Here is a 23,516-nt window from a genome sequence, read left to right as displayed (position 1 = left end):
CAGAATGGAATTGCTACAGAACCTACTGGTTTTGTCAATTTTGATTTCAAGAGAAAATGTTTATTCTGCCCTTAAAAGGACACTGCTTGTTTTGCCTCATACCACAGTTAACAGATTTGTAACATAAGTACTGCAATCCCAGTTGTAGCCTGTTACTTCTTGCACGAGGTTCAGATTTAACTTCTTTTTTAAAGTGTTCTGCTATTTGGACAAGTCCTCAAAATAGATACCAGAATGCATTGTAAATCAAGCTAATGTTCATCTTGCCTTTTTTGATTTGTTTAGAACAACATCCTTGAGAGAGAATTCTAGGAAGGTAAGTTGAGGTGTTTAATTTTGGAGTATGACCTTTAGAATTCTGTGCAATTTTATTTAAAATAAAAATAATGCCTTGCCTTTGTGAAGGAGGCAAGAGAGAGAAAACACACATATGTGTCTACAGACTAGTATTGGTAATAATAGTATCAACACATTCTGCTGCTCAAGTTGTTTAATAGATAATTGATGCACGCTGTTAAATCTGCATCATACAAAATTAGTGTTAATTAGTTAAAGACAATACTGTTAACAATAAAAGCCATTAACAACTCTATGTTACCATGGTCATGGAATTTTACACAAAAGCAGAAAGGATGTCAAGAATAATCAGCCAAATTGCATTTCCTCAAAATTTATCAGTCTTGCTTGTTCTTTTTTTCCTGGGAGATCTGAGCTGCACTTACACCCTCAATGCACGCCTCAAGACTTGAGAGAGAGAAGAGAGAGACAGTCCTGTTGATCAGCACCCACATTTGTCAGTCTTAAAGCTGCCCCTGCTCCATGCTTATTATTTTGTCAGTAACTTTCCATAACTTAGAATCCTTATCACAGTATGTAAGAATTGTAAATGCTGTGCTGCAATTTCCCAGTTTTGTCAAGAAGATACTCAAATCTGGCCAGTAAAGGTGTCCACTGAACATTCCTTACACAGCCAAATACTACTACCAAAAATGCATCTCCTTGCTCATTTCAACCTCTAAAAGGTTTTCAGACCAACTTGCTTGTTCTAGATAAGCGATGCTGCTGCCCATCACAATTCAGCAAAAGCTTGCTGACACGGTATGTTGGTTTGTGTGGGCTCAGGAAAGTAGCACAAATCCTACAGAGGTTCTTTACTAGAAGACCAGGTGTGCCCTGATCTTTAAGGCTACTGCAAACTTCTACAGTGAGTAGACAAAAAGCCGTCCACCAAGTCGAGCTTTCGCAGAACTTCTCTCTGCTGCCACTACAACTTCTTTCTGCAGGGATAAAGAGCAAAGGTTAGCAACGTGCAACTGCAGGTGCATGGCTGCCTTAAGCTTCCCTTGTGGATTTTGACCATCTCATTAGTGTCATATAGAAATGTGATGGGAAATGAGAGAGCAGCCTACCTCATCGGAGTAGCAGTTAAGAAGATAGTTTGGCAAAACAGACTGTTTCATTTGGGGAACTGGAGCAAGCTGGAACCAAATGAAATGAGTCTCTTGCCCATATAAACTGCTTCTCAGGGCTAAGATCAATAGGGATGAAGGGGGAGTGTGGACTAGATGGTGCTATAGCAACAGAAAGCAACTGCTTGGAGAATGGCCTCACTTGCATTTAGCGGTGCATGTGTTTCAGGTGTTGGATTATGCACCCTAATCTAGTTGAGAAGAATTTCCAGGTGTTTCTCCATTGCATGTTTAAACACAAGAAGTCAAATACTGTTTATTGAAGACCTCCTCAGCCTGATACTGAGGCTTCCTCTGTACTCACACAGAGAACCCCAGTCCTCATGGAGGTGATGTTAGAGTGAGCAGAACATTGGAACTCAGCCAAACAAGCACTAAGCTGAAAAAAAGGCTCCTCAGTGCATCGTACAAATGTAGCATTTGGTGTTTGGTAAAAAAATGGGCATCTGAGAGAAGCAAAGAGAAACAGGTACACAAACACACCCTAAACCAGTCAGGTAGGAACTGGACCCCTGTGCTTAGAAACACATGACATGAACAGCGTTCACTGCAGGTGACAGCCAGGACAGCAAGCCTGTAAAGACTAAATCAGAGGGATGGTTTTGGGTGCCTGGTTTGCTCCACAGCTGAGCATCCACTTTGCATACAGGTTGGCATGAAGCCGGGAGGCACCTATGCTGCATTTCCCATGGAACCTTTCAGCGTACTCCTAAGCAGTTTAGAATTCAGCTGCTTTAAAGTGATTCAGATTTTTTAATTTAGGTGCCAAAATTGTAGCAACTCCATAGCTCATCAATCTATAAAATGTGTTTAATTATTGGTTCAGAGAGTAACTATGTAAAGAACTTAAGACTTGAAAATGTGTAAGATACATGTGAGGTGTTAGCTAGTATATGCAAGTGAGGTAGAAGGATGATGTGAAACAACCAACCACAGTAATTTTTCTCACCTTTCTTTCTGATTTCACAGTGGTAACGGAACTCCCAAATCTTGATTGTTCCTGTAAAATAACATTGCTTGTTATAATGCTGCTAAGTTTTTTAAGTAGGATGTTTTAGTTTCTCTCAGTAATTTGTTTTCTGCTTACTTACCTCAGGAGAAATCAGGACATACTGTGCCTAAAGAAGAAGAAAAAAAGAGGAAATAAAAAGTCAGTGGAAGAGAGTAAGAGACCAGTATAATAACTCTGGCTCCTAAACAGCTAAGTAATTTAAGAACAAACAGGAGGAGCCTGAGAGCTTTGCACAGGTTGAGAAACCTGAGAAAACCTTTTGTTTTCTGGAACAAAGGCAGAACACACTTGGTATTTGTACTGGATGCAATTAATTAGTTGTCATTTTAAACTTATGTCCAGAATTCATTTGCATGTATTCTTACCCAGTTCTCAGGACAAGGAGATGTCCATGATGTGCAGTGGCCTGTCACATTCCCTGAGGATGCCTGTATGCCATTGAAAATATACACACGGCCAGCAGCCCCACCAGCCAGGATTGAGGTGACACCATTAGTTCGCAGTGGGGATGACACAATCATTTCATCTGCACATATTACAAAGAGGATATAACACAGCAGAAGTGAATTAATAGTAGACCAAAACACAGGAGAACTGGCATTTACATGCTTCTAGATGCCAAAATTCCTATTAACGATGGCAACTAAAATGTTTCCATTTCTGATTGAGTTGCTTGGGATTTTAGAGAGGTCTACCTGTAAGGCACAATGGAATACTAGTACAGTTCAATTGAGCTGTGTTTAGCACTTGTATGAATATGTAGGTGACCAATTTTCCTGTTGCCAGTAGTCAAACACTTCACTTCTGGTCTAGACTCATCAAGCTTTACCTAGCCCATCGCTATCCAGATCACTTAGGTATACATCTCCTCCGAAACGAGAAAACCTCCTGTCCCCACTGAATGTGCTGAGCAGAGAAGGCTTGGTGCTGTTTGACAGGTCATATACCAGAGCCAATCCAGCTTGATGCAGCACTGAGGATATAAATAAAATCCTAGACAGGCTGTCTGGAAAAAAAACCCACCAAAAAACAGATGTTGAGCATCAGACATAGGAACTCAGGTTTAATACTTAAAATTATAGGTAATACTGGCATTACAAAAAATAGACAAAATTAATATAATCTATCAAATGACATCAACAATTATATGGGATTAAAATTAATTAGCATAGGGAAAAAAAATCTTTTAGTCATAGCACCAGGGAAGAAATGCATTCAAGTTAGACTTCTGCAGTTTGACATCCTCAATTCCTTGCTGTCTACTGCCACAGTGAGGACAAAATACTGTGATGTTTCAATTCCAATAAATATGCAGTCTACTAGAAAATCACTGTTACATAAATAATGCAAAGTGGTAATGCTGTGAAGCCCATTTTAAGGAAAAAGAAGACCCACTGAAGTTGAGGCACAGTAAAGAGGACTCTACATATAAGGCATATAGAGGTGATTACAGTGGTTTCTTTTTTTTTTTTTTTTATAATTACATGGAAATTTAAAGGTCCCTTTTCCCTTAAACATTTTATCTTGACTCAAGTCATGCAGAAACAAACATCCTAAAGCAGAAATGGTCTCCAATTTTCAGGACATACCTGCAGTAGGTGCACCCACCACCAAAACCTTCCTTGTGTTCCCAGCCACAGACAGCACACCGCTGGCCAGAGACAAACCCATTCTGCCCATCTCCTGTTAGATTTTTAAAACACTATGTAATTTCTACAGAAAGTCGCTTCACTTCAAATTATTCACAAATATTCACAAATTATTCCCATACTAAAGAAGCAGCCTTACCTTGTCTCCAGTTATCTCAAACCAGTGCTCTGTACTTGGTGGGTTATACCCGTACACCTTCCCAACACTCTGTCTGACATCCGGCAAGAGGGGACTGCAGCTTCAATTACAAGGCAAAATCAATTTGTATCTAACAACATATTATTGTACATATTCTCCCCTTTTACTTTGGAATAATAATGCCTGACAAATTCTAGAAATCTACTTTAGTAATTCCCATACTTGTTCTAACTAATTACACAATACTTAGGGCATAGACTTGGTCTGTCTATTCACTTTTTAATCATCCAATACATCTTCATGTTTAATTTGCTTTTAAAAATGCTATCTCAAAGTAAGAGCTATCCATATGGTTATATAAGGCATATTTACCCATTAGCATTTTTGTGACCCCTCTCCTCCCTCAGGGAAACCCAGGAAATTCTTAGGTGTCTTTAAATAACAAAGACCTGCTCTAGAGAGGGTCTAAAATCCTTGTCTTCTTAAAGTAGGGTGAAGACATAAAACTATAAATTTAATAAAAACATTCTAAGCAGAACAAAAATGAAAGTTCCTAAAAATGCTGGAAGTCTAATCTATTGCAAATCTTAAACCTTGCAGAAGTAGAGCAAAGTGGAGAAGACAGCAAGCTGTCACATGCAACACACCTAGAACAAGTCTTCCATGTAGGGCTACCAATCAGCAGTAATGTCATGTTCTCCAGCTGGCAGCTGGCAAGTGAAAATCCAAACCAAGCATAGTTTTCTTCCCCCTGCACCATCCAGTTGGCATCCTGTACTGGGAGAAGTCCTGAGAGACCAGAAAAAAATATGAGTTAAATCTTGGTGTGCTCTGGCACTGAAAAACCTATTTGCAATCCTCCACTGATTCATCCTATGACAACAAGTTTCTCTGTGCAAAGTTACACTGTTCATGACATGGCATCAGTAGTTGTTGACTTTGCTTGCTCACCATGCAGCTCTACTGGCTGGTGAAAGCTTTCCTTTGACACAGCCTGTTTCTCAGTCCTTCCAATAGCCTCAAGCCTGCCCTGAACTACTTACTGTTTATGAGAACTTGTAATTCTTCAAGGGTGCTGGGTGGGAGAGCTTCAGACCATTCTGGTTATAATTTAAATAAGTATTTCTGTGCTTTAGTTTTACAAAAATGTCAGTTAGCAGTTTTTTGAAACCCATGTTCTTGTGGTTTCTAATTTTACATTAATTAGAACAAGCTGCAAAAATCATCACCTGTCTTCATTAACTGTATTCACTTGTAGCATTCCTCTTTAGCCACATGAAGGAACATACAGAATGATAAATATTCATTTGTTGAGGTTCATTTGCAATTTTCCAAGAAAGAGCAGTGAGCCTATCCTGGACTCACAATAGATGGTTGAAACCATTGCTTTAGTAAAGTTCCCAACACTGTTTCCCACAAGTGTTCTTGCATCCAAGCTGGGACATTGCAGTCCAGACGGACAGAAAACCAGATGGGGAAAACCTGGTAGAGATTATCGCTCTGACAAGAGCAGAGAACCATGTGTTGTTCTCTGAATGCCTGCAACAAGTGGAATGCCTTCAGGGATTAATTTTTTGACTCATCCTGTTGGTTACTTTATTATAAGATATTTAGACAATGCAACAAGATGCCCTTTTTTGAAGCTGGCAGATAACAGGAGATTGCAGGGGGGTGGTCTCATTCAGAGACACCCAGGCAGGCGGGAGTAACAGGCTGACAGCAACCTCACAAAATTCAGTCAGGACAAATGCAAAGCCTGACCCTAGGAAAGGAGATGCCCTTGCACTGATACAGCTGGGGACACACTGGCTGAGGAGCTGCTGTGTGGAAAAGGCCCTGGAGATCCTGGTGGGCAGAGAGTTGAGTGTGAGGCTCTGATAGCAGACAGCCAACAGTGTCTCAGACTATGTAAGCAGGAGCATGGCAAAGAGACTGAGAGAAGTGATTGCTCCCTAGATCACACCTCTAATATGTCCTTCCATAACAGGAAAGATGTTGACAAACTGGAACAAGTTTAATAGGGGTGTTCCATGCTTTCTGTGCCTGTAAGGTCACTATGCATGGTGGGAGGACAATAGACAATGAACATAAACTGAAACAAGAGAGGTTCATACTGGTTCATAGTTTTTTTTCCCTATGAGGACTGCCAAAAAGTAGAACAACTGCCCAGAGTGTCTCTGCAATTTCTACCACTGGAGGTTTTAAGATGCAGCTGGACAAAGCCTGGAGCAATTTGGTCTGGCTTCACAGCTTGAGTAGGAGGGACACCCTCTGAGATCACTTCAAACCTGAATTATGCCATGAGTAATAAGGAACAGATAACCAGTCACACAAACTATGGGAAGGTTAATTTACTCAACAAATATTACCTTGGTGACTCCTGTTGAAATGAGAGTAAAATGCAACCACAAATCCTCTCTGCTTCCCACCACCGGGTGCATATGGAGAGCCCACAACCAGATCAGCATTTCCATTCCCATCAACATCAGCTGCCAGGAGGGACCAACCAAGATTACAGTAGGAATACTGCAATAAACAGTTAGTTTAAGCCTGAAATAGAACTGAAACCATCAATTCTGTAGCAAAATAGAGCAACTTAATTCTAAGGACCTAAATTTGCTTTTGACCAAATTACCCTCCCACTCCCTGGCTTCAGTTTTGTTTTCTGAGGTTTTTTGTTTGGTTTGGGTCAGGGTTTTTTGGTGGCTTTTTCTGGTTTTGAGAGCTAATGCATCTTTCTAGTCATCCTGCTGCCTTCCTGCACTGGGGTATAAATGTCTTTTCCAAATACAACCAATTCAACCAAGCACCTGCTTGCTCCATCCCCATCAGCCTAAATTTCCTTGCAATGATAAGTTGAATTTTAACATTCTAGTTTTAAGCCCATAAGTTCTTTTCCCCTTTATATCACCTCCTGCCTGTGTAGCCCTGTGTCAGCCTGGCTAACAGGGTAGTATAAACAGGACGTTACATTATCAATATACCTGACAAGTTATGGTAACGTTTGGCTGAGGTGCCAAGCCTCTTCCCTCCATTCCAAAGTAGACATACACAGCACCCTGAACAGCAAAAAAAAAGAAAATAAGGCATGAGAGCACCTGCATGTCACTATCAAGTATGAAATGCAAGGTCAATCACAAGGAGTGGAACAGTTCTGCAAGGGCTATTCACACAACTTCATTTTCCCTCTCAGAGCTTTCCCATAATACCTTCTTTCCCACTCCAAACCTAAGAATATCCATGGGTAATGGGTACTGCTGTAACCAAGCAACAAAGCAGAGAAGTACATGTTCATCATACTGTGTGTAAAGAACAAGGGCAGTACAGCGTAATTATACTCATAATACACATGTTCAGATGGCTCAAATTTTGACAATTATTATTTAATGCAATGGTACAACAGATGCACACAATTTTCCAAGTAGTGAGTGTAAATAAAAGCAACTTAAATTCTTATTTAGACAGCTAAGTTAGTATCTAAAATTCTGAAGAGTTTTAAGCTTAATGGATATAGTCTAAATCAAAACATTTTGCCTCTCAGTTTGCATGGCCTAAAAATATTCAGGGACCATTACATGGGCTTATCTCATAAGCTGCAAGTCATTAAGCCTCTGCAACTTGATTATTTGGCAAGTGTGTCTGTGTTTGTATCACATTTTAGATATCATTTGTTGGCTTTGTGAAAGCATATGACAAAATTCATTGACCCATGAGGTCCATTCCAGACTCTCTGTTCCTAAACAAAAAGGGTATATTTGTATTTCATTAATGGCTCCTTACATTTCCAGCATGTGAGTGCTGCAAAATTGCAATCTGGTTTAGATTTCTAATGTGCAAAAAGGCCACTGAAAGAGAACTACAGGTAGGTGTCATTGCTGTAGTCAAAGTACCCACAAAGGTTATAAACTTCTGTTTAAATTACAATGTCACCTTGAGCAACAACAGAAATTCTCTTTTCCATTTCAGTGTTTAAAAATTATGTATAAATAAAAAATTCCGTTTGGAGAATTAAAAAAAAAAACCCAAAAAACCAAACCCATGTTTGTAGCTTACTTTGTAAGTAAGAAACTGAGATCCCACAGAAGGTGCACCAATTGCCAGATCTGGCACTCCATCCTCATTGAAGTCCAGGACTGCCAAGGCAGAACCAAATCTTCCTGAAGGCTAAAAGAAAAGAGATTGCTCTCATGTTTTCCAGTCAAAACCATGAAAACCAAATGTACATTTGCACAGGGAATAACTGGCAACAGATGACAAAAGTCTATCCCGACAATTCTTTTTCTTCTAAGTAATAACCCCCATGACAACACATTTAATTCAAAGTCAACTGTGTTAAAATTAAGGACAACTGAATATAATATGGTGCTGCTTTGCTATTTCCTCTCCTGAATCCAGTGCACCATTGACCTCAAGTTTATGGTCTTTCCTGTTGACAGCATTATGACTGGGAACCACTAAAACACACTATAAGAAGACAGAAGCTGTTACTCCACAGTTTATAACCACAGAAACAAATTAAAAGGAAATGTATCTCATTTCTCCAAATTATCTTCTTCATGAACAAAGGTATTTTCTACAGAGGATCATATTTAACACCCAAAAGGGTCATTTGCTCTTACTCCCTGGTTACAAACCAGCCACCATCATGTCTAAGAGTTTTCTCTCTTTTTTTTTTTACAGACAAAATTATTTGGGGAGAAGTTATCAATTAATGAAGAAATGCAGACTCAAAGGAATTAAAACATATAAAATTAATAATTTTAGATTAAAAAGAAAAACACAATATTTTCTTAAATGCAGGCACCAGAATTAGCTATACTGTGACTTACAGAGACACAACCAGAATTTTATTTAAGGGCCCTTTATGGTCAATGCTCACTTACCTGGTACAGTAATGGAAGTGAACCTACAGAGCACCATCACTTAAAATGTTCCTGGGACTTTAATAATGATTATTTTTCTTGCAAAGCATATGACATCATATGACATCAGGAGGAGTGTTTCAGGAATAAAACTCACACACATTAATGATACTATTGCTCATTCAAAATTCACCAATTTTCAGGCAAAAAACAATTAAGTGACAAATTTTTGCCTTGACCCCTTACCTGATGACCCTGTAGTACTTGGTCAGCTTTCCCATCCAGATCCATGTCCTCTGGTGGCAAACCTGACTGGTTGCCATAGACTACATACACCCTTCCTATCTGAACATGGCCCATGGTGCTGTACCCTGGTGCTCCAGCCACCAGATCTTCATATCCATCCTGGTTTAGGTCAGCTGAGACCAGTGCCCTGTACAGCAAAGGAGTATACAAAATCAGCATTAGTTTCCAGACTACCACAACATTCAGATAAACCAACTACCCATAATTCAGATAAACCATGACTTGTGTTTCCCCATATTGTTTTGTAAAGATCTATACAGCATTTAAAATATTATATATTTATTTGTCTTTTCTTGAATTAAGTAAAACCAGAAGAATCATCTTCCATCAGGAGGTGCTTTAGGCACCTGAGAGCAATCAGAGCAAGAAGCATTAAAAAGGGCTGTTTGTGTATGACAAAGAATACAAAAAAAAAGAAAAAAAATTAAATATCCTTTAAACTGAACATCTGCTTTAATCAATGACTTAACAGGAGATAAGCAAAAGGATCCCAGGTCTCAGTAACATGCTGGAATTTAGAGAGGGACCATGGAAAGAACTAATTACTGTTAATTTAGCCAGTGTGAAGTAAACTCAAGAATTAAATCCAAATTTCGAGACTGTATAAGGGAAGTTAAATAAGCAGCAATGTAAATTTGTTTTATTACTCTTCCTTCTTGCAGGTCAAGGTAGAACCTCATTGGCAAGGAGAGAGAATATGCCTCTCTCTGTCCTGAATCTATCTTTGGACTATCTATCTTCCCTACTAGTCTAGAGTATTTCCAAGAGGTCTTGCTAGACATCATCAGTCATTAACTCATGACAGGTGATTAATTTTGCACAAACATCATTCAACAACCAAAAAAGGGTAGCAACAATTTTTTACTGTTCAGAACTAGAGACAATGGTAGTTCTAATGTTGGTTCCTTCCATTCTGAGCTTGATCAACATCTGAAAGAAAAATCTTATACGTTAACTTGCTGTTCTGGTCATACAATATAAGACATTCCCTCAGATTTGTACCACCAATTAATTTGCACTGTCACCTTAGAAGAGTATCCAAAGGATCAACAATAATACTTCGGTAGATATTCAAACTTATCAGAAATTAAGAGGAAAGTGGAATGAAAAAAATTACCAACCATCCAAGCCTAGCATAGGGTGAAGTCAGAAAATATGAAGCTGCTGGCTTGGAGATGTGCTTAGAAGATTTCTGATGTGTAGCTCCTAATGCTCTCCAGACATTGGTTTTAAAAGCATGGTTTATCAAGTGGAGGGATTTCTGAAATAAAAATAATAAAGGGACACAACAGTGGTTAAAGCTCCAGGGGCTGAAAGTCTAAAATGTTTTGGGACACCTCAAAAATCAAGTCACCAACAATGGAATTCACTACATGGATTTAAGAGGAGTCTGATTCAGATCATAAGCACCATTTTAGAAAGACAAAAATCTGTAGCTTTAAAGGGAGCACTACTAATCATTCACTGCTATGCTTTGCTAGGAGTTCTTGAACCAAAAAAGCCCTGTGTCTATAAAATGTAAATACTAAATATATATTTTGTCTTTTTTGGTATTGCAGGATGTGTTCTAACTTCACTATACAATGAGCAAAGTTTAAAAATTGAGTATTTATGATGTACATATATACATTAACAATGGTACTGGAATGTCCATGAAGTCAAAGACCATCCAGAGACCCTGCTCCTTCATGCAGCATTTCAGACAGAAACAGAAACAATATTATATAGAGATGACTTTTACCTGACATATCTGTTACTTCTCACTTACTGTTGCCCAAGGCTGTATGTCAAATTGAACTCCTCTCTCTGTATAGTTTATATTCTTCTCAAGTGTTTCTGAAAGCAAAGAAGTTGTATTCTTGTGATGTTCCTGTTTTGATTGTTTGTTTCTGCTAAAATAAAGAAGGCAGTGATAAGAATTAATAGAACTGAAATGAAGACTTGAGGTAAAAGCTGCTCTTAGATTCTGCACAGTTCCTTTATACAAAACTTAGTTATTCATGCTAAGAGTATCTCAAATTCATACACAAAAAGATCACCCAAAATATTTCTAATTTTCAGTAGCTCACTCTCCACATTAGCAGAAGACTCTCATCACTGAAGCTTTAAACCATCAGAGCTATACTCACATGTGGCTGTCCTTGCGCTCCTTTGTGCAGTTTATGAACAGAGGGTTCTCAGGCAGGTAGCAGTCACTAAAGAAAAATACAGAGAATACACTTTCAAGATTTTACCACAATGGAAATGAAACAAAAAATACAACTTTAATACTTACTGATTCCTCTGTCAGAAGTCATCAGTTTTCTCAAGAAAATCAAAATCACAGCATCATCATAACCCTTAGAAACCCCATGATGTTTATTTGATGACCTTGATTAGATTCTGTATGAATACCATGTCTTTATAGAGCTCTTGAAGGAAACTTATTGCAACATGCATGCATATGAATCTAAAGCACTTTTAATCAAAGTGTTACAAAAAACATAACAGATTGCATCATTCTGTATTTCAAGCATAATTTCCCAAAATAGCAACAGTGCTATTTTCTATATAAATGGATGAATTAATTGCCATTGTTGGTCTTCTAAAGAAGAAACGTTGTATTTGTTATAGAGCTGTTCAACGTTAAACTTCTATAACAATATGAAACTGTGAGTAGAAGCCTGAGCCTAAAGACTAGAATATATACTCCTAGTCTTTCTAATCCTATTTGCCTTCAGAGTCTGAAGGTAATATCTGACCTCTCCTCTAAAGGGACATCTTTGCTGAGTGATGGCAGCAGCCAAAAGGTGCAGACTCGGATTGCCAGTCCAGCTAGGGCATGGCTACGCAATATTTAAGCAAACCCTTGAGTATGTCTTAAAGAATGCCCCAGATTTTCCCTGGTAAGTATCACCTGGACATTCCAGATGCACGTTAGGGCAAAGGAGCATGAACACATAAAAATACAAGTGCAAGGCCTGCGTAATCCTGTGCACCCAGGTAAAAGGCAGACATGGAAATCCCCTTGTCCAAGTGAGGATCTAAAGCTCAGCACCTATTCTAGGAAAGATCCTGCCTTAAGAAGAACAGTTAAATGGGTGTCAGCACTTGACTACTGCATTTCATAGTTAAGGACACACACTATACCTGGTTCCATTCTCTAGCATATGGCTCGTCAGCTCAAAAATGTTGTTGGTCCAGAATGCCATGTCATCCACTCCCCCAAGGAAATATTCGTGGAACTTGTCCACCAGAAATGGAGATTTACTAGCAAATGTTGGAAAAAGCTAAGGGACAGGCAACATACTCAGTAAGATGGATCACATCATCTCCATGCTCATTTTTATAAAGAAAACAGAAAACCAACCTTGCCAACAAGAAGCCTTTCTCCATGCCTGAAAAAAAATCAGAAATAAAACTTGCTTAATTTAATATTTACTAGTTTAAATAGTTATTTTCAAAAGTCCTATATGGTAAATACTATGGAAGTCATTACATTTCCATGTTAATTGTTAATATATTTTTAAAGTTGTAATGTAAAACAATATAAACTTTATTGCCCTTAATTTTGAAGGATTCACAGTTTTTGTAGATGTTGTGCGACTATTGGTAATTAACTGAAACACAGGATACAGCTAAGCTGTTCAGGATATTCAAAAGCAGACACTACCAGATATCCAAAGTCTTTTATGAATTATTCTTGGACTTGAAGGGATCTACATAAAGTGTAGATCTAGGGACTCCTTCAGTGCATGATAATTATACTGCTAACTCACCACAGTACAATGGTACTTGAAGACACAGCTGCTCTCAAATAAATAGGCATAAATACGTTAAATGCATAAATGCATTAAATAGCCAAGATTCACCATCTGTGGTGTAGTAATTTACCAGTCATTATGTAGTCCAAATTTGAATCTTAGTCATTAAAAAAAATTCAGATGTTCTGTGATTTTGGGGTCTAGGAGAGAGTCTTTGTTGCTTATGACATCAATGCATAAGGTGTTTCAAATATGATTATCATATTTCTCCTACATATGTTTCACTTACAAAACTCAGGCAGAGATATTCAACTTACAGTTCAAAAAACAGCAAATAAGTACATTCAGCAATTGTGCTTTCAGATATGATCTCTTTCCCATAAAATTCCTTATAGATAGCAGCTAAGTCTTTGACAGGTACATACCTGAAAACAGAAATAATGTATTACAACAATAGGTGGTCCACATCACCTGATAAAATATTGCAGTTCTTGTAATAACAACAGCCTATAAAATATTCCAAATTTCAAAAGACTACATAAAGTCATGAAGATCTACAAATACCAGGATTGCACATGCAACTGTGAGAAAAAAAATACTGGATATCTAAGTCTTGTGCTCATTTTTAGGTTTTTAAAACTGACTTCAATATCCTCAACTTCCCAAAGTTTAAATATATCTCACTGAGATTGTCACTTAACTGAGTTATTTAACTAGCTGCTAGGACATTCCAGCAAAAGCTTTTCACTAGTTATTTTACATATAACTACTTATAACTTAAGATAAAAGTTAACATAGATAAGTTAAGATAATATAATTTAATCTTTTTTGCTGTGTTCCTATACACAAAACTCTCTTCTGTCCTTCCAGTTTTTATGTCAGGGAACAGTAAATATGCATATAAGGAATACCGAACACATAACATTTAAAAGAGTTGCAAGGGGTTTTTTTGAAAGAAAAATAAAGGAAAGTATTTTCTAAAAACAGATTAATACAGAATTATGTGATATTATATGTAATTTTATTAAATATGATTATACAATAACCCCATTAAAGATGAGAGAAGGCTATCTCATTATCTTACCAACTTGATGCCAGGTAACTGAAGTCCAGCTCAGACTGACTCACTACATCTCCTCCTAAGGATGAAAGAATGAAAAAAACCCTACACAGCTCAACAAAAAAAACCTGTTAGGTATCTGTAATGGGTAACAGTGTGCATGAAACTATGTATGGCTCTTCTATATAAGTTTATATGGCAGATCTTCCAGCTATATAGTTAGAATACACAAATAGTTCACTTGAAAGTATGCTGGACATTTTATACCTCTGGAGAATAATGTACAATTTAAAATCACAGTAGTGACTCCATCCATGTCTTAGCATCCTTTGGTCTGCATTTTGGCTTTAATCCAAATGTCCATATGCCTTATCACATCTCCTGAAACCTGAGGACAGGTACAGCAGGGCTTTGCAAGCCATGGGGGAGGGCAAGAATACAGTGTCCATATGCCATCCTTAACTCCTGCATTGCACAGGACAAGAGCCAGAATCAACCACCATGGTTTTGAAGAGGACTTATTCCAATACAAGGATCTATGGTTGGCAAACAGAAACATTACCAAAATCTCCAACACTGTGAGCTTCTGAGTATGACCCACGAAAATCAATCTGGAGAAAGAGAAAAACAAGAGAACTGCCTGGTTCTTTTCATATGAGCATAAACAAACCCTCCAAGCAACATTACTGGTTACAGGTCCCAAAACTGACCAACTTCACTCTTATGAAGTTTGTGACATTGTGTTTCTCCAAAAATCTTCCTGAAACAGGGCTCCAGCTCTTCTCTTTCCTCCCCACCACAGTCCCAAAGAAAAGCTATCCATTCCAATAAATGCCGTTGTATGAATAAATAAAATAATACAGGCTTACTTCTCCCATGGTCTTTAGAAATCCTTGGTCGATGCCCAGGCTATGCCAGCTAACATCTGCCACCATATGTGAAGCAATTCCAAACAAGAAAGCCACCAGCTTCTCTGTAGCCTACACAACAACAATCCATTTGTCCATCATTTTACTCCTGTCTTTAAGAAAATGTTAGTATTTTCTGTATATGCATTAAACGAGGATACAGGTAAGAAGCTCTTATAGTCCAAGAGTTTATCAAGACAAAGCGCTGACTACTCATTGCTTGATGCTGTGGTCAACTTTTGTAACTTGAGAAGCTTTAAGCAGTTTATACAGTCCAAGGCCATAGAATTAACATGGCTGATGTGAGGGTAATTTCCATACTTCAAGTTAAATGTGTACCAAACTGTTTTTCTGGACCAAGGATAAACACTTCCACTTCCAAGGACTGAACTCCCTCTGCCACCATGGTTGTTGTGTAGGCAGACAGAGGAGAGAAATACATTCCCCTGCAAGCTCACTTTTGACAAATTATTTTTCATTTCCTCCTACATAGCTTACAGACCATTAACAAGAGCAAATCCAGACTAAGTTCAAGATTTCACAAGTAAGAAATCTAGAACATGTCTGGTTTTCAAATGGCAAACCCTGAACCAGATCTCACAGGAATGCAAGACCACCAATTATATTTAAAAGTTTGGACCTATGAAATGTACGCACCAGACCACAGTGAAAATAACTGACAGACTTTATATATAGAAACGGAAAGGTTTTTATATGGTAAAGATTAAAACAGGATTTGAAGTGTTACTATATAAGGAGAGACTTTAATATAAAAATGTTGGGTTTTTCTACACCTCACAAATTATGAAATTACAACTAGTGAAGGTGAAGAAAATAATTGAAAACAAAGTCAATCAAGCAAAAATTAATCAGTTTTCTTACTTCTTCCCAAGGCTGAGGATAATTCCTTCTGATGTAGTCAATACTTGCTTTGAGAAATGGTGACCAGTGAGTGTCTTCAGACACATCATGGAACATTCCTATTGCAATGAAATTATATCAGTATTTGTTTTATTCTTCGGGGAAAAATTAAATAGAAAAAAAGAAAAATATTTTTCTCCATTAAAAACCCCACAGACTTTTGTTTAATTTTATGTCAGACAGATGATACACTTTGCACTCCAGCTCATGAAAAGAGCCAAAAGAGACTTACTTTTATCTGATTTATACTAACAAAACAGATACTAGATTTACCTTCTATGATTTTGGTTTGAAGCATCTGCAAATTTTGTGCCTGCTCCTTTTCTCTGAGCCTGTGAGTAGGTACGTACAATGAAAAGCTGCCTCCCAAGCAGAGAGGATAAAGAGAGCTGACAGAGAACCCGCTAACTAAATTCATGCATCCACTTGTATGGCAGAAAAGCTGTAGGGAATGGCAGACAACTCAAAATGTCATGTTTTCTGGCAGGTATCAGTTTTCACAGGGCAGAGGCAGGCTGTGTCATCATTATCACCACAATAATTTTCAACAGAAAGGCAAACTAGCCAAGATGCAGTCAGTGTAGGAGGGGAAAAAAGGAGGAAAGCAGGAAAAAATAGGTTTCATTTAGAAGAATCATTTACTACTCTCACCTGAACTTAGGCAGAAAGATTGTGTAGGATCTAACAGTGACCTTGCCTAAAAATTTCTGTGTACCCACATAAAGCTAAGTGCAAAGGGATGTTGGCATAAAGAGATCAAGCAGCACACTATGTTAAACTCTCTAAGGGGGAAGAAGGTAGGTGGGAGATTGTTCAGACCATCACTACTCTTGGAGGAAGAGTGCGTGTTTATTGACACAGCAATGTGAACCTGCACAGTGTTAGGGTAGATTAAACACTGAGAGAGCAGACCCTGGGGGGCAATTCACTTACCTTTTGGCCTCATGACATTTTACAGTGCAGCTAAACTAGATAAAAGAAGGATGGTTCTTGCTTAGCAAAATCAGAGTAGCCTTCTACATCTAAGCTTGTCTCCTGCCCAAAGAGGCAGTCTGGATGGCTTTGCTCTTGATCTTGTCACAAAGTTAAAACAGCTCAGGCCTGAAGAGGTATCTGCTTCTTCCATATTGACTAAGGAAACTGCTGACAAGTGGTCCAACTCTAACAAGGCAAGACAGACTCCAAGGTTAGTGAAGGAATGAAGATTGGATACTGCGGATAGAGAAGCTCTGACCTGGTCTAAGACAGGTCAAAATGGTTAGAAGGGAAAGATGAGGTAGATATACATAAGCAAGCTGAAGTAGGAACTGAAAAAAAAATCCCAGGAGAATATCAGTCATGAAAACAAGGAAAGCAAGACTGAAGTTTGGGACAAGAAGTTGGCAGAGCCAGGCAGAAAACCGAGATGAGTGACCCAATGAGTGATAGAAGACAAAACCAGTATTAAATGCCAGGACAGAGCGGTGATTTGGATGTGAACTGAGCACATCAGGATATGAAGCAGCCTGTAGTTGGCATAATCAACAGGCAGCATCAACAACCTCTGTCTGAGAAAAAGAGAACTTCGGGTGCAACTGTGTGATTTGGCTCTAAACCAAACAAAGATCCTAACTACCCCTCAAATTTCATGGAATTTGCATGGCCCACTAAAATAAGCTACTTTCAATACTTTAAACTTCCACTAATATCTCAACAATATTGAAGCTAGTAAGGCCAGATACCCTCACACAAAGTACTTACCACTGCCCTGTCTGTGGTATCTGCCTAAACACCCTAATAGCTTGTACCTGGAGGATAGGCTCTTTATCCTATTTGCTAACTTCTCACTATCCAGATTTACCCTTTCAGTAGCAAATATCCTACAGCAAGGCCTAGCTGGCTCTTTTACATCTCTAATGTTGCTGAAGAAGCTGCTTATGATAAAGAGCTGATCCTTCAGAGCTGAAAAATCAGAGGACCACTTGCAAGTCAAGACACACTTTTCACAGCTATGCAAGAAGGTACTAATTTTGTACCGCAGTCTTTCAATCTGCAAGCAGCAAAATTAAGACTGACATTAATTTCCAACAAGAAGAGTAAAAGGCAAAAGACTGCACTCTGGAAAAAAAAAAAAAAAAGGCTTTAAACCGGGATGTTATTAACACTTGCCCACCCACCCCCAGCAAGTCCTACACTATTTTCTTGCTGTGGGATTTTTAGATTGTCCTATCCTCTTTTTGACTGATCTGATAGAAACAAGTAATTTTTAACACAGAAATAGCTTTAGGCCCTCCCTGAGATTTATAAAAAAACCATAATTTTGTCCTCTCTGTACTTAGTAATCTGATCTAATTTGGTCAAACAGCATCCTTCTATCAAATTGTCCTACCCATTAAATAATTAAATTTACCCAAGAGTTACTTTCTAAAACATTTTCAAATGTGTTATTCATTATAAATTTCTACAAAAAGGCTCTAACAAAAATGGTGGATAGTTTTTGGAGAAAAGCATTTTTGGCCACACTTCATTTCTTACAATTATTTTCAATTTTCAATTCTTACAACAATTTTCAACTCACTAAATTCTGTAAGATTTCCACATAAAAAAATATAATTGTTATAACATTGGACTTATAAAGCTTCTCTTACCATGTTTGCAGATTGGAGGATAAAAGGCATCAGGATAAATGCTTCCAGCTTGAAAAGCATCTTGATGATTTAGTAATAACTGGGGAAAGGATGGGGTGGGGGCAGAGGAATCAGAATGATATTGTACAGCACAAAACCACATTTTATTGCCAACATCAAAGATACATTCTAAATAGCCAGCAAAATACAACTAGTATCTTGGTAAAATACACCATGTAGTGCACAAAACCTTGCTGTCATTTGCTGTCCTTAGGTTTATTAAATCTGCTTTCCCAAAGTCCTCTACTGGTTCTTCTTATACAACTGCTCACATAGAATATGACTAAAGAAGATAGGAAAACATGCAAAAAACCACACAAAGTGTATATATATACACACACTGGTATAATTGCTATATTTATAATTGCTGCATTAATATTCAGAAACAGGCAAATAATTTTGAATAAAAAAAGATTAAAAATACAGTCTGGGCACAATATTGATGCATACATTACTGAGAATAATAAAGAAAGGCAAGAAGACAGAAAGAAAAGCATTCAGAAGAAAGGTGTACAAAATTAAGGAATAATGTGCTTCCTACCTTTCTATAATTAACACTCCCTTCATGCTTAGTGAAAAATTCCAGAGCTCTATGTGCTGAAAAACAATATATTGAAGTGTTGATTCACAGGCACTGTGTCCAGGCCCACGTTTTGGTAGAAGCAGTAGCAGAACCAGAAAACACTACGTTTTCATACCTAAGGCAAGCACCAAGTGCACGAAACAACATTTCTCACAGAGCTGTGAGAAGGTGTGTTTTCTCACCTAGGGAGTTAATAAGGAAGTGCTTTTTCTGTGGCACATCCTCAGTCTTTCTCTAATCCCTAGCTGCCAAGTTGACCAACCAATCTGATCACAGGGAAATTAACTTCCCATGTCCAGAAATGAGCTACAGCAGTGAACTGACAGGACCACACACAGCACATGTTAAGCGTGGACCATAAAGTTTTAAGCTTTATGCCCTTAACAGTGGAAAAGGTATGTTGGGAATCAATGTGGGTGTTTAACAGTTTGATTAATTTTTAACATGCATGGAAAGTAACAAAAATCTAAAGGTAAATAAGGAAGGTAAATAACACTACCTATTCACTGAATTGGCAGATATTCTTACTGCCAAAATCTTTATTTAGCTGGCATAACAAGTGAATGAAACAAAATTACATCCTTTTCATTAATGAGGTCTCCTAATTAATATTAGATCCCAAGAATAATCTATCAACACTATTCTAAAAATACCCAACATATCCTCTAAAGCTATTTTCAAAGATTTAATTTGTTCCTTACCGAATAAATCACATCACAAAAAAGCCCCAAAAAACCAAACAACAAAACAAACAAACAAAAAACTCCCCCTACCAAATCCAAAACAATCCATTACTATTCTGGAATAAGATCTAGACAAAACTGTGGGAGTTTGAATGATCTTTCACTTTGAATTTTACCCAATAATCTAAATCATCCTTATACAAGTAAGATACCTTAAAGACCAGACTTGCACCAGAAGAGAAACAGCAACAAAATAGTAAGTAATACTCTAAAATTTTAAGGCTCAGAAACTTCTACACACATCTCTGATTCCAGTGTGGGAGAGCCTCAGTTTGACAGTTTGCTTTTTCTGCCTCACACCTCCTCTGCACTTCTCTCACTACTCAAGTGGGCCCAGGTTCTACAACTCCACGTTCACAAGGAATTTTATGCCAGATCCCCACAGTCCCACAGAGCCTCACAAGTCTGACAGGAACCCCCAGGGCAAAGAGCTTCCCCACTGGGACCTGCCTCCAGGCACAGCCATGCAAGTAGGACACAGCACAGCTCTGCCAAGCACACTGAACACCATCAACATTCTGAACAGGCAGAGTTTTTCACCATTTTAAAAGTACATTCAAAACTCTGTCCAGGATTTCTTTGGTGCTGGCTTTGAGTAAGAGGAATTCCTTTCTATGGTTTGTTGTTTGGTTTTTGGAGTTTTTTGTATTTTTGGTTTTGTTTTGGTTTTTTGTTTGTTTGCTTGCTTTTTTTTGTTTTCCTGGAGTACTCAGTGTTTGAATTTTGGAAATATTTTCATCTTATCATCATAGACTTTTATGTGCACAACAGTAAGAGCACTCATTTTAGCAGCATCAGAGCTGATCACAGTTTAATGTAATTTTCCGACACACGGACAAAACCTGTTGTAAACTATAACCCAATAGTTCAGTGTACGCACAGCTCCTCAGGCAACCAAGATCTTTACATTATATAAACACAAGTTTTCTGCAAAATGCTCCCTTGATTAGAAAAAGAAAAAAAATACTGCTTTGGGACAGATCTGTAAGCTTCTCTTTGCAGATTTTATTTTTCAAACACACTCTATTTTGGCAAATCTGTTATTTCAAGTCCTCAGAAGCTTGTACTCGGTAATTAGAGCCCTGAGCTTGCAGAGTGGTGTGCACTTGCCTAACCTCGGGCAGCGTGGCTTCTCCTACAGATTATTATGGGTTTCTTGACACATTGTTAAGAAAAGCAAATTGTTCCAGGATGCTGACCACGGCTACAACACTCAGTAAGGGAACACACTCCAGTCTCAAACATCATGAATAATCACAGTCTTTAAATTGTTTAAAGTTGCACGTATTGTATTCAGTACCGAAACTCTGAGAAAATTACCTGAATAAAGGCAACATCCTACATTTTACCAGCTGTTTGAGCAATGGATTTAGAAACAAAACCAGAAGAACAAACAACATAAACTGTCAATTATTATGAGTAACTCAGAATAACCTCACACTGCTCGTGTTTGTGCTCGCAAAACTGCGGAAGAAACCAGATTTTAAAAATAGCACAGGCAAACAAGAAATCCAAAACAGAAATATTCCTCCATTTTGATGTTCACTCAGTTCTCGCCTTCATTCTCTAAAAATCTAGGCTGTTCTGGCTACAGAGAGCAACCTATCAGAAAGAGACACAGAACAAAATTTTTATGCTGTTAGTTACAGACAGAAACATATTACAGAATTTTATCTACTTGTGCAGGTATGCCATAATTAATACAAAGTGATTAAAAAGAGAGTTACCACAAATAACTTGTGTTATTCTTTAATTTAAATATAACAATCTCACAAATTGCCTAAAGCATTCCTTTTCTTTCTCCAAACCAAACTCTGTCTGCGTAGGACTCACAGACAAAAACATTCCAGTTACATAATGCCTGTGTCTTAGGAGACGGCAAAATACGCAACCCAAGTCAACTCAAGCATTTTACTTACAAAACCAGTAAAATTTCAGACTCAGAAAATCAAACTGCTCATTTATCCGATCTGTTATTCACATTTTTAAAATTATGTAGACTGTTTGTTACTTTAACATTATTGCCTCCCTCTGCTTTCCAGCTGAATCTGAATTTACTTCTCTTCACAAGAAATTCAAAACACAAGAAAATCCATTTTAAACATGTCTTACCTATTTCAACATGTGTTGAAATTCCACACGGGATACATCTCTGACAGAAATGGTAGAGTATAACCAGCGAGATAGACCAAATCTTCAGACCAACCATGATGCTGGCTCCAACTGTGGTTTTCAGAAGCCTGGAGCAGTAGCACTGTGACCTTTGAAATGTAGGTTACGGAGCATGCTTTTTCTTTCACACATATTGCTGACACAGCAAGCAAACGACTGCCAAATTTGAAAGGCTATTTTATACCAATGCTTTCTTTTACTGCAAATAAAGTGATTTCTATAAAGAAATAAACAAACTGTGGCTATTCTCCCCACTTGAACTCTGTAATATCTCTGGGATTAGCAGCAGTGTAATCTGTACATCACTGCACAGCAGCAGTGAGATTTTTGTCAAATCCAACAGCATGGCAAAGAGTATCCTCTCAGAGTTTGTCCAGCTCATGCTGTGCTAGCCTAACAACAACTACATCCCATTTCACAAAAGAAATTAAAGCCAACTGCCAAAGCAGTGTTAATAGAAAAACACTAGCTCCTGAGTTGCAGGTGATACAAATTCATAACCTTTGGCGAGCTGACAGGATATTGCGCACTTAAGTCTGGGTCTTATGGTCCGTATTGGAAGCCCAGCTGATATGTGGGAGACCCAAGGAAGTATTCCTGCCAAGTATACTGCTATGAAGTTCTGGCTGCAGAGGCTAGACACCCCGCGCTTCACAGCCACCCTTCATGCATGTGCCACAGCCACAGCGATCCCCAGCGACATGGCAGCACTGGGCAGGGGCTTTGTGTGGCCCTTGTGCCACAGACTGACCAGCTGCCGCGGGACCCAGTGCCCACAGGCTCCCAGGGCCAGCGCTCCTGCAGTTAAGCACAAGTTAGCCTGAGGAGACCGAGAACCCTGAGACCTTATCACAATCTGCAATTTCCTCACGAAGGGAAGAGGAGGGGCAGACACTGATCTCTGCGGCGATCAGTGGCAGGACCCGAGGGAATGGCAAGAAGCTGTGTCAGTGGTGGTTTGGGTTTGGAATTAGGGGAAGGTTCTTCACCCAGAGGGTGCTTTGGCACTGGAACAGGCTCCCCAAGGAAGCGGTCAGACCACCAAGCCTGACAGAGTTCAAGAAGCATTCGGACAACGCCCTCAGGCACATGGTGTGACACCTGGCGTGTGCTGTGCAGGGCCAGGAGTTGGACTTTGACGATCCCTGAGCGTTCCTTCCAACACAGGATGCTCTGTGACTCTAGGCCTCTCCTCTCCCTACGAGGCTCTCGATGGGGCGCGGGACACGAGGCTCCGGGAAGCAGAAGCCCCTCCTGCCCCCAGCTCCCCCGGCTACGCTCCC

At 38.7% G+C, this 23,516-nt stretch overlaps 1 protein-coding gene across 1 annotated transcript; it reads right to left on the bottom strand.

Annotated features, from left to right (window-relative positions):
- Positions 1-472: 472 nt before the first annotated feature.
- GPLD1 (glycosylphosphatidylinositol specific phospholipase D1) lies at positions 473-22,289 on the bottom strand. Its single transcript, XM_014307004.2, has 25 exons — positions 22,174-22,289; positions 19,277-19,332; positions 18,697-18,775; positions 16,031-16,128; positions 15,110-15,220; positions 14,803-14,851; positions 14,265-14,319; positions 13,498-13,605; positions 12,787-12,814; positions 12,567-12,706; positions 11,567-11,632; positions 11,206-11,329; positions 10,559-10,698; positions 9,378-9,564; positions 8,323-8,433; positions 7,254-7,328; positions 6,639-6,795; positions 4,917-5,058; positions 4,270-4,369; positions 4,071-4,164; positions 3,311-3,487; positions 2,847-3,007; positions 2,561-2,587; positions 2,419-2,469; positions 473-1,277 (listed from the first exon to the last, which is right to left on the bottom strand). The coding sequence occupies exons 1-25, from the start codon at positions 22,268-22,270 to the stop codon at positions 1,200-1,202; spliced, it is 2,511 nt and encodes an 836-aa protein (XP_014162479.1). The 5' UTR covers positions 22,271-22,289; the 3' UTR covers positions 473-1,199.
- Positions 22,290-23,516: the final 1,227 nt, after the last annotated feature.

Source organism: Geospiza fortis, unplaced genomic scaffold (assembly GCF_000277835.1).
Source record: "Geospiza fortis unplaced genomic scaffold, GeoFor_1.0 scaffold104, whole genome shotgun sequence".
NCBI classification, from domain to species: Eukaryota; Metazoa; Chordata; class Aves; order Passeriformes; family Thraupidae; genus Geospiza; species Geospiza fortis.
Note: the sequence above shows the minus strand (reverse complement) of the source record. Positions and strands in the feature narration are given on the sequence as shown.

What these genes read in the sequence shown, in the direction of transcription:
- GPLD1 (XM_014307004.2), bottom strand. Translation starts at nt 22,270, where the DNA reads ATGGTTGGTCTGAAGATTTGGTCTATCTCGCTGGTTATACTCTACCAT. An exon ending in TTGAGATAACTGGAGACAAG is followed by an intron (nt 4,165 to 4,269) that starts GTAAGGCTGCTT and finishes AAAATCTAACAG; the next exon opens with GAGATGGGCAGAATGGGTTT. An exon ending in CTCCTTGTCCTGAGAACTGG is followed by an intron (nt 2,588 to 2,846) that starts GTAAGAATACAT and finishes CTTCTTCTTTAG; the next exon opens with GCACAGTATGTCCTGATTTC.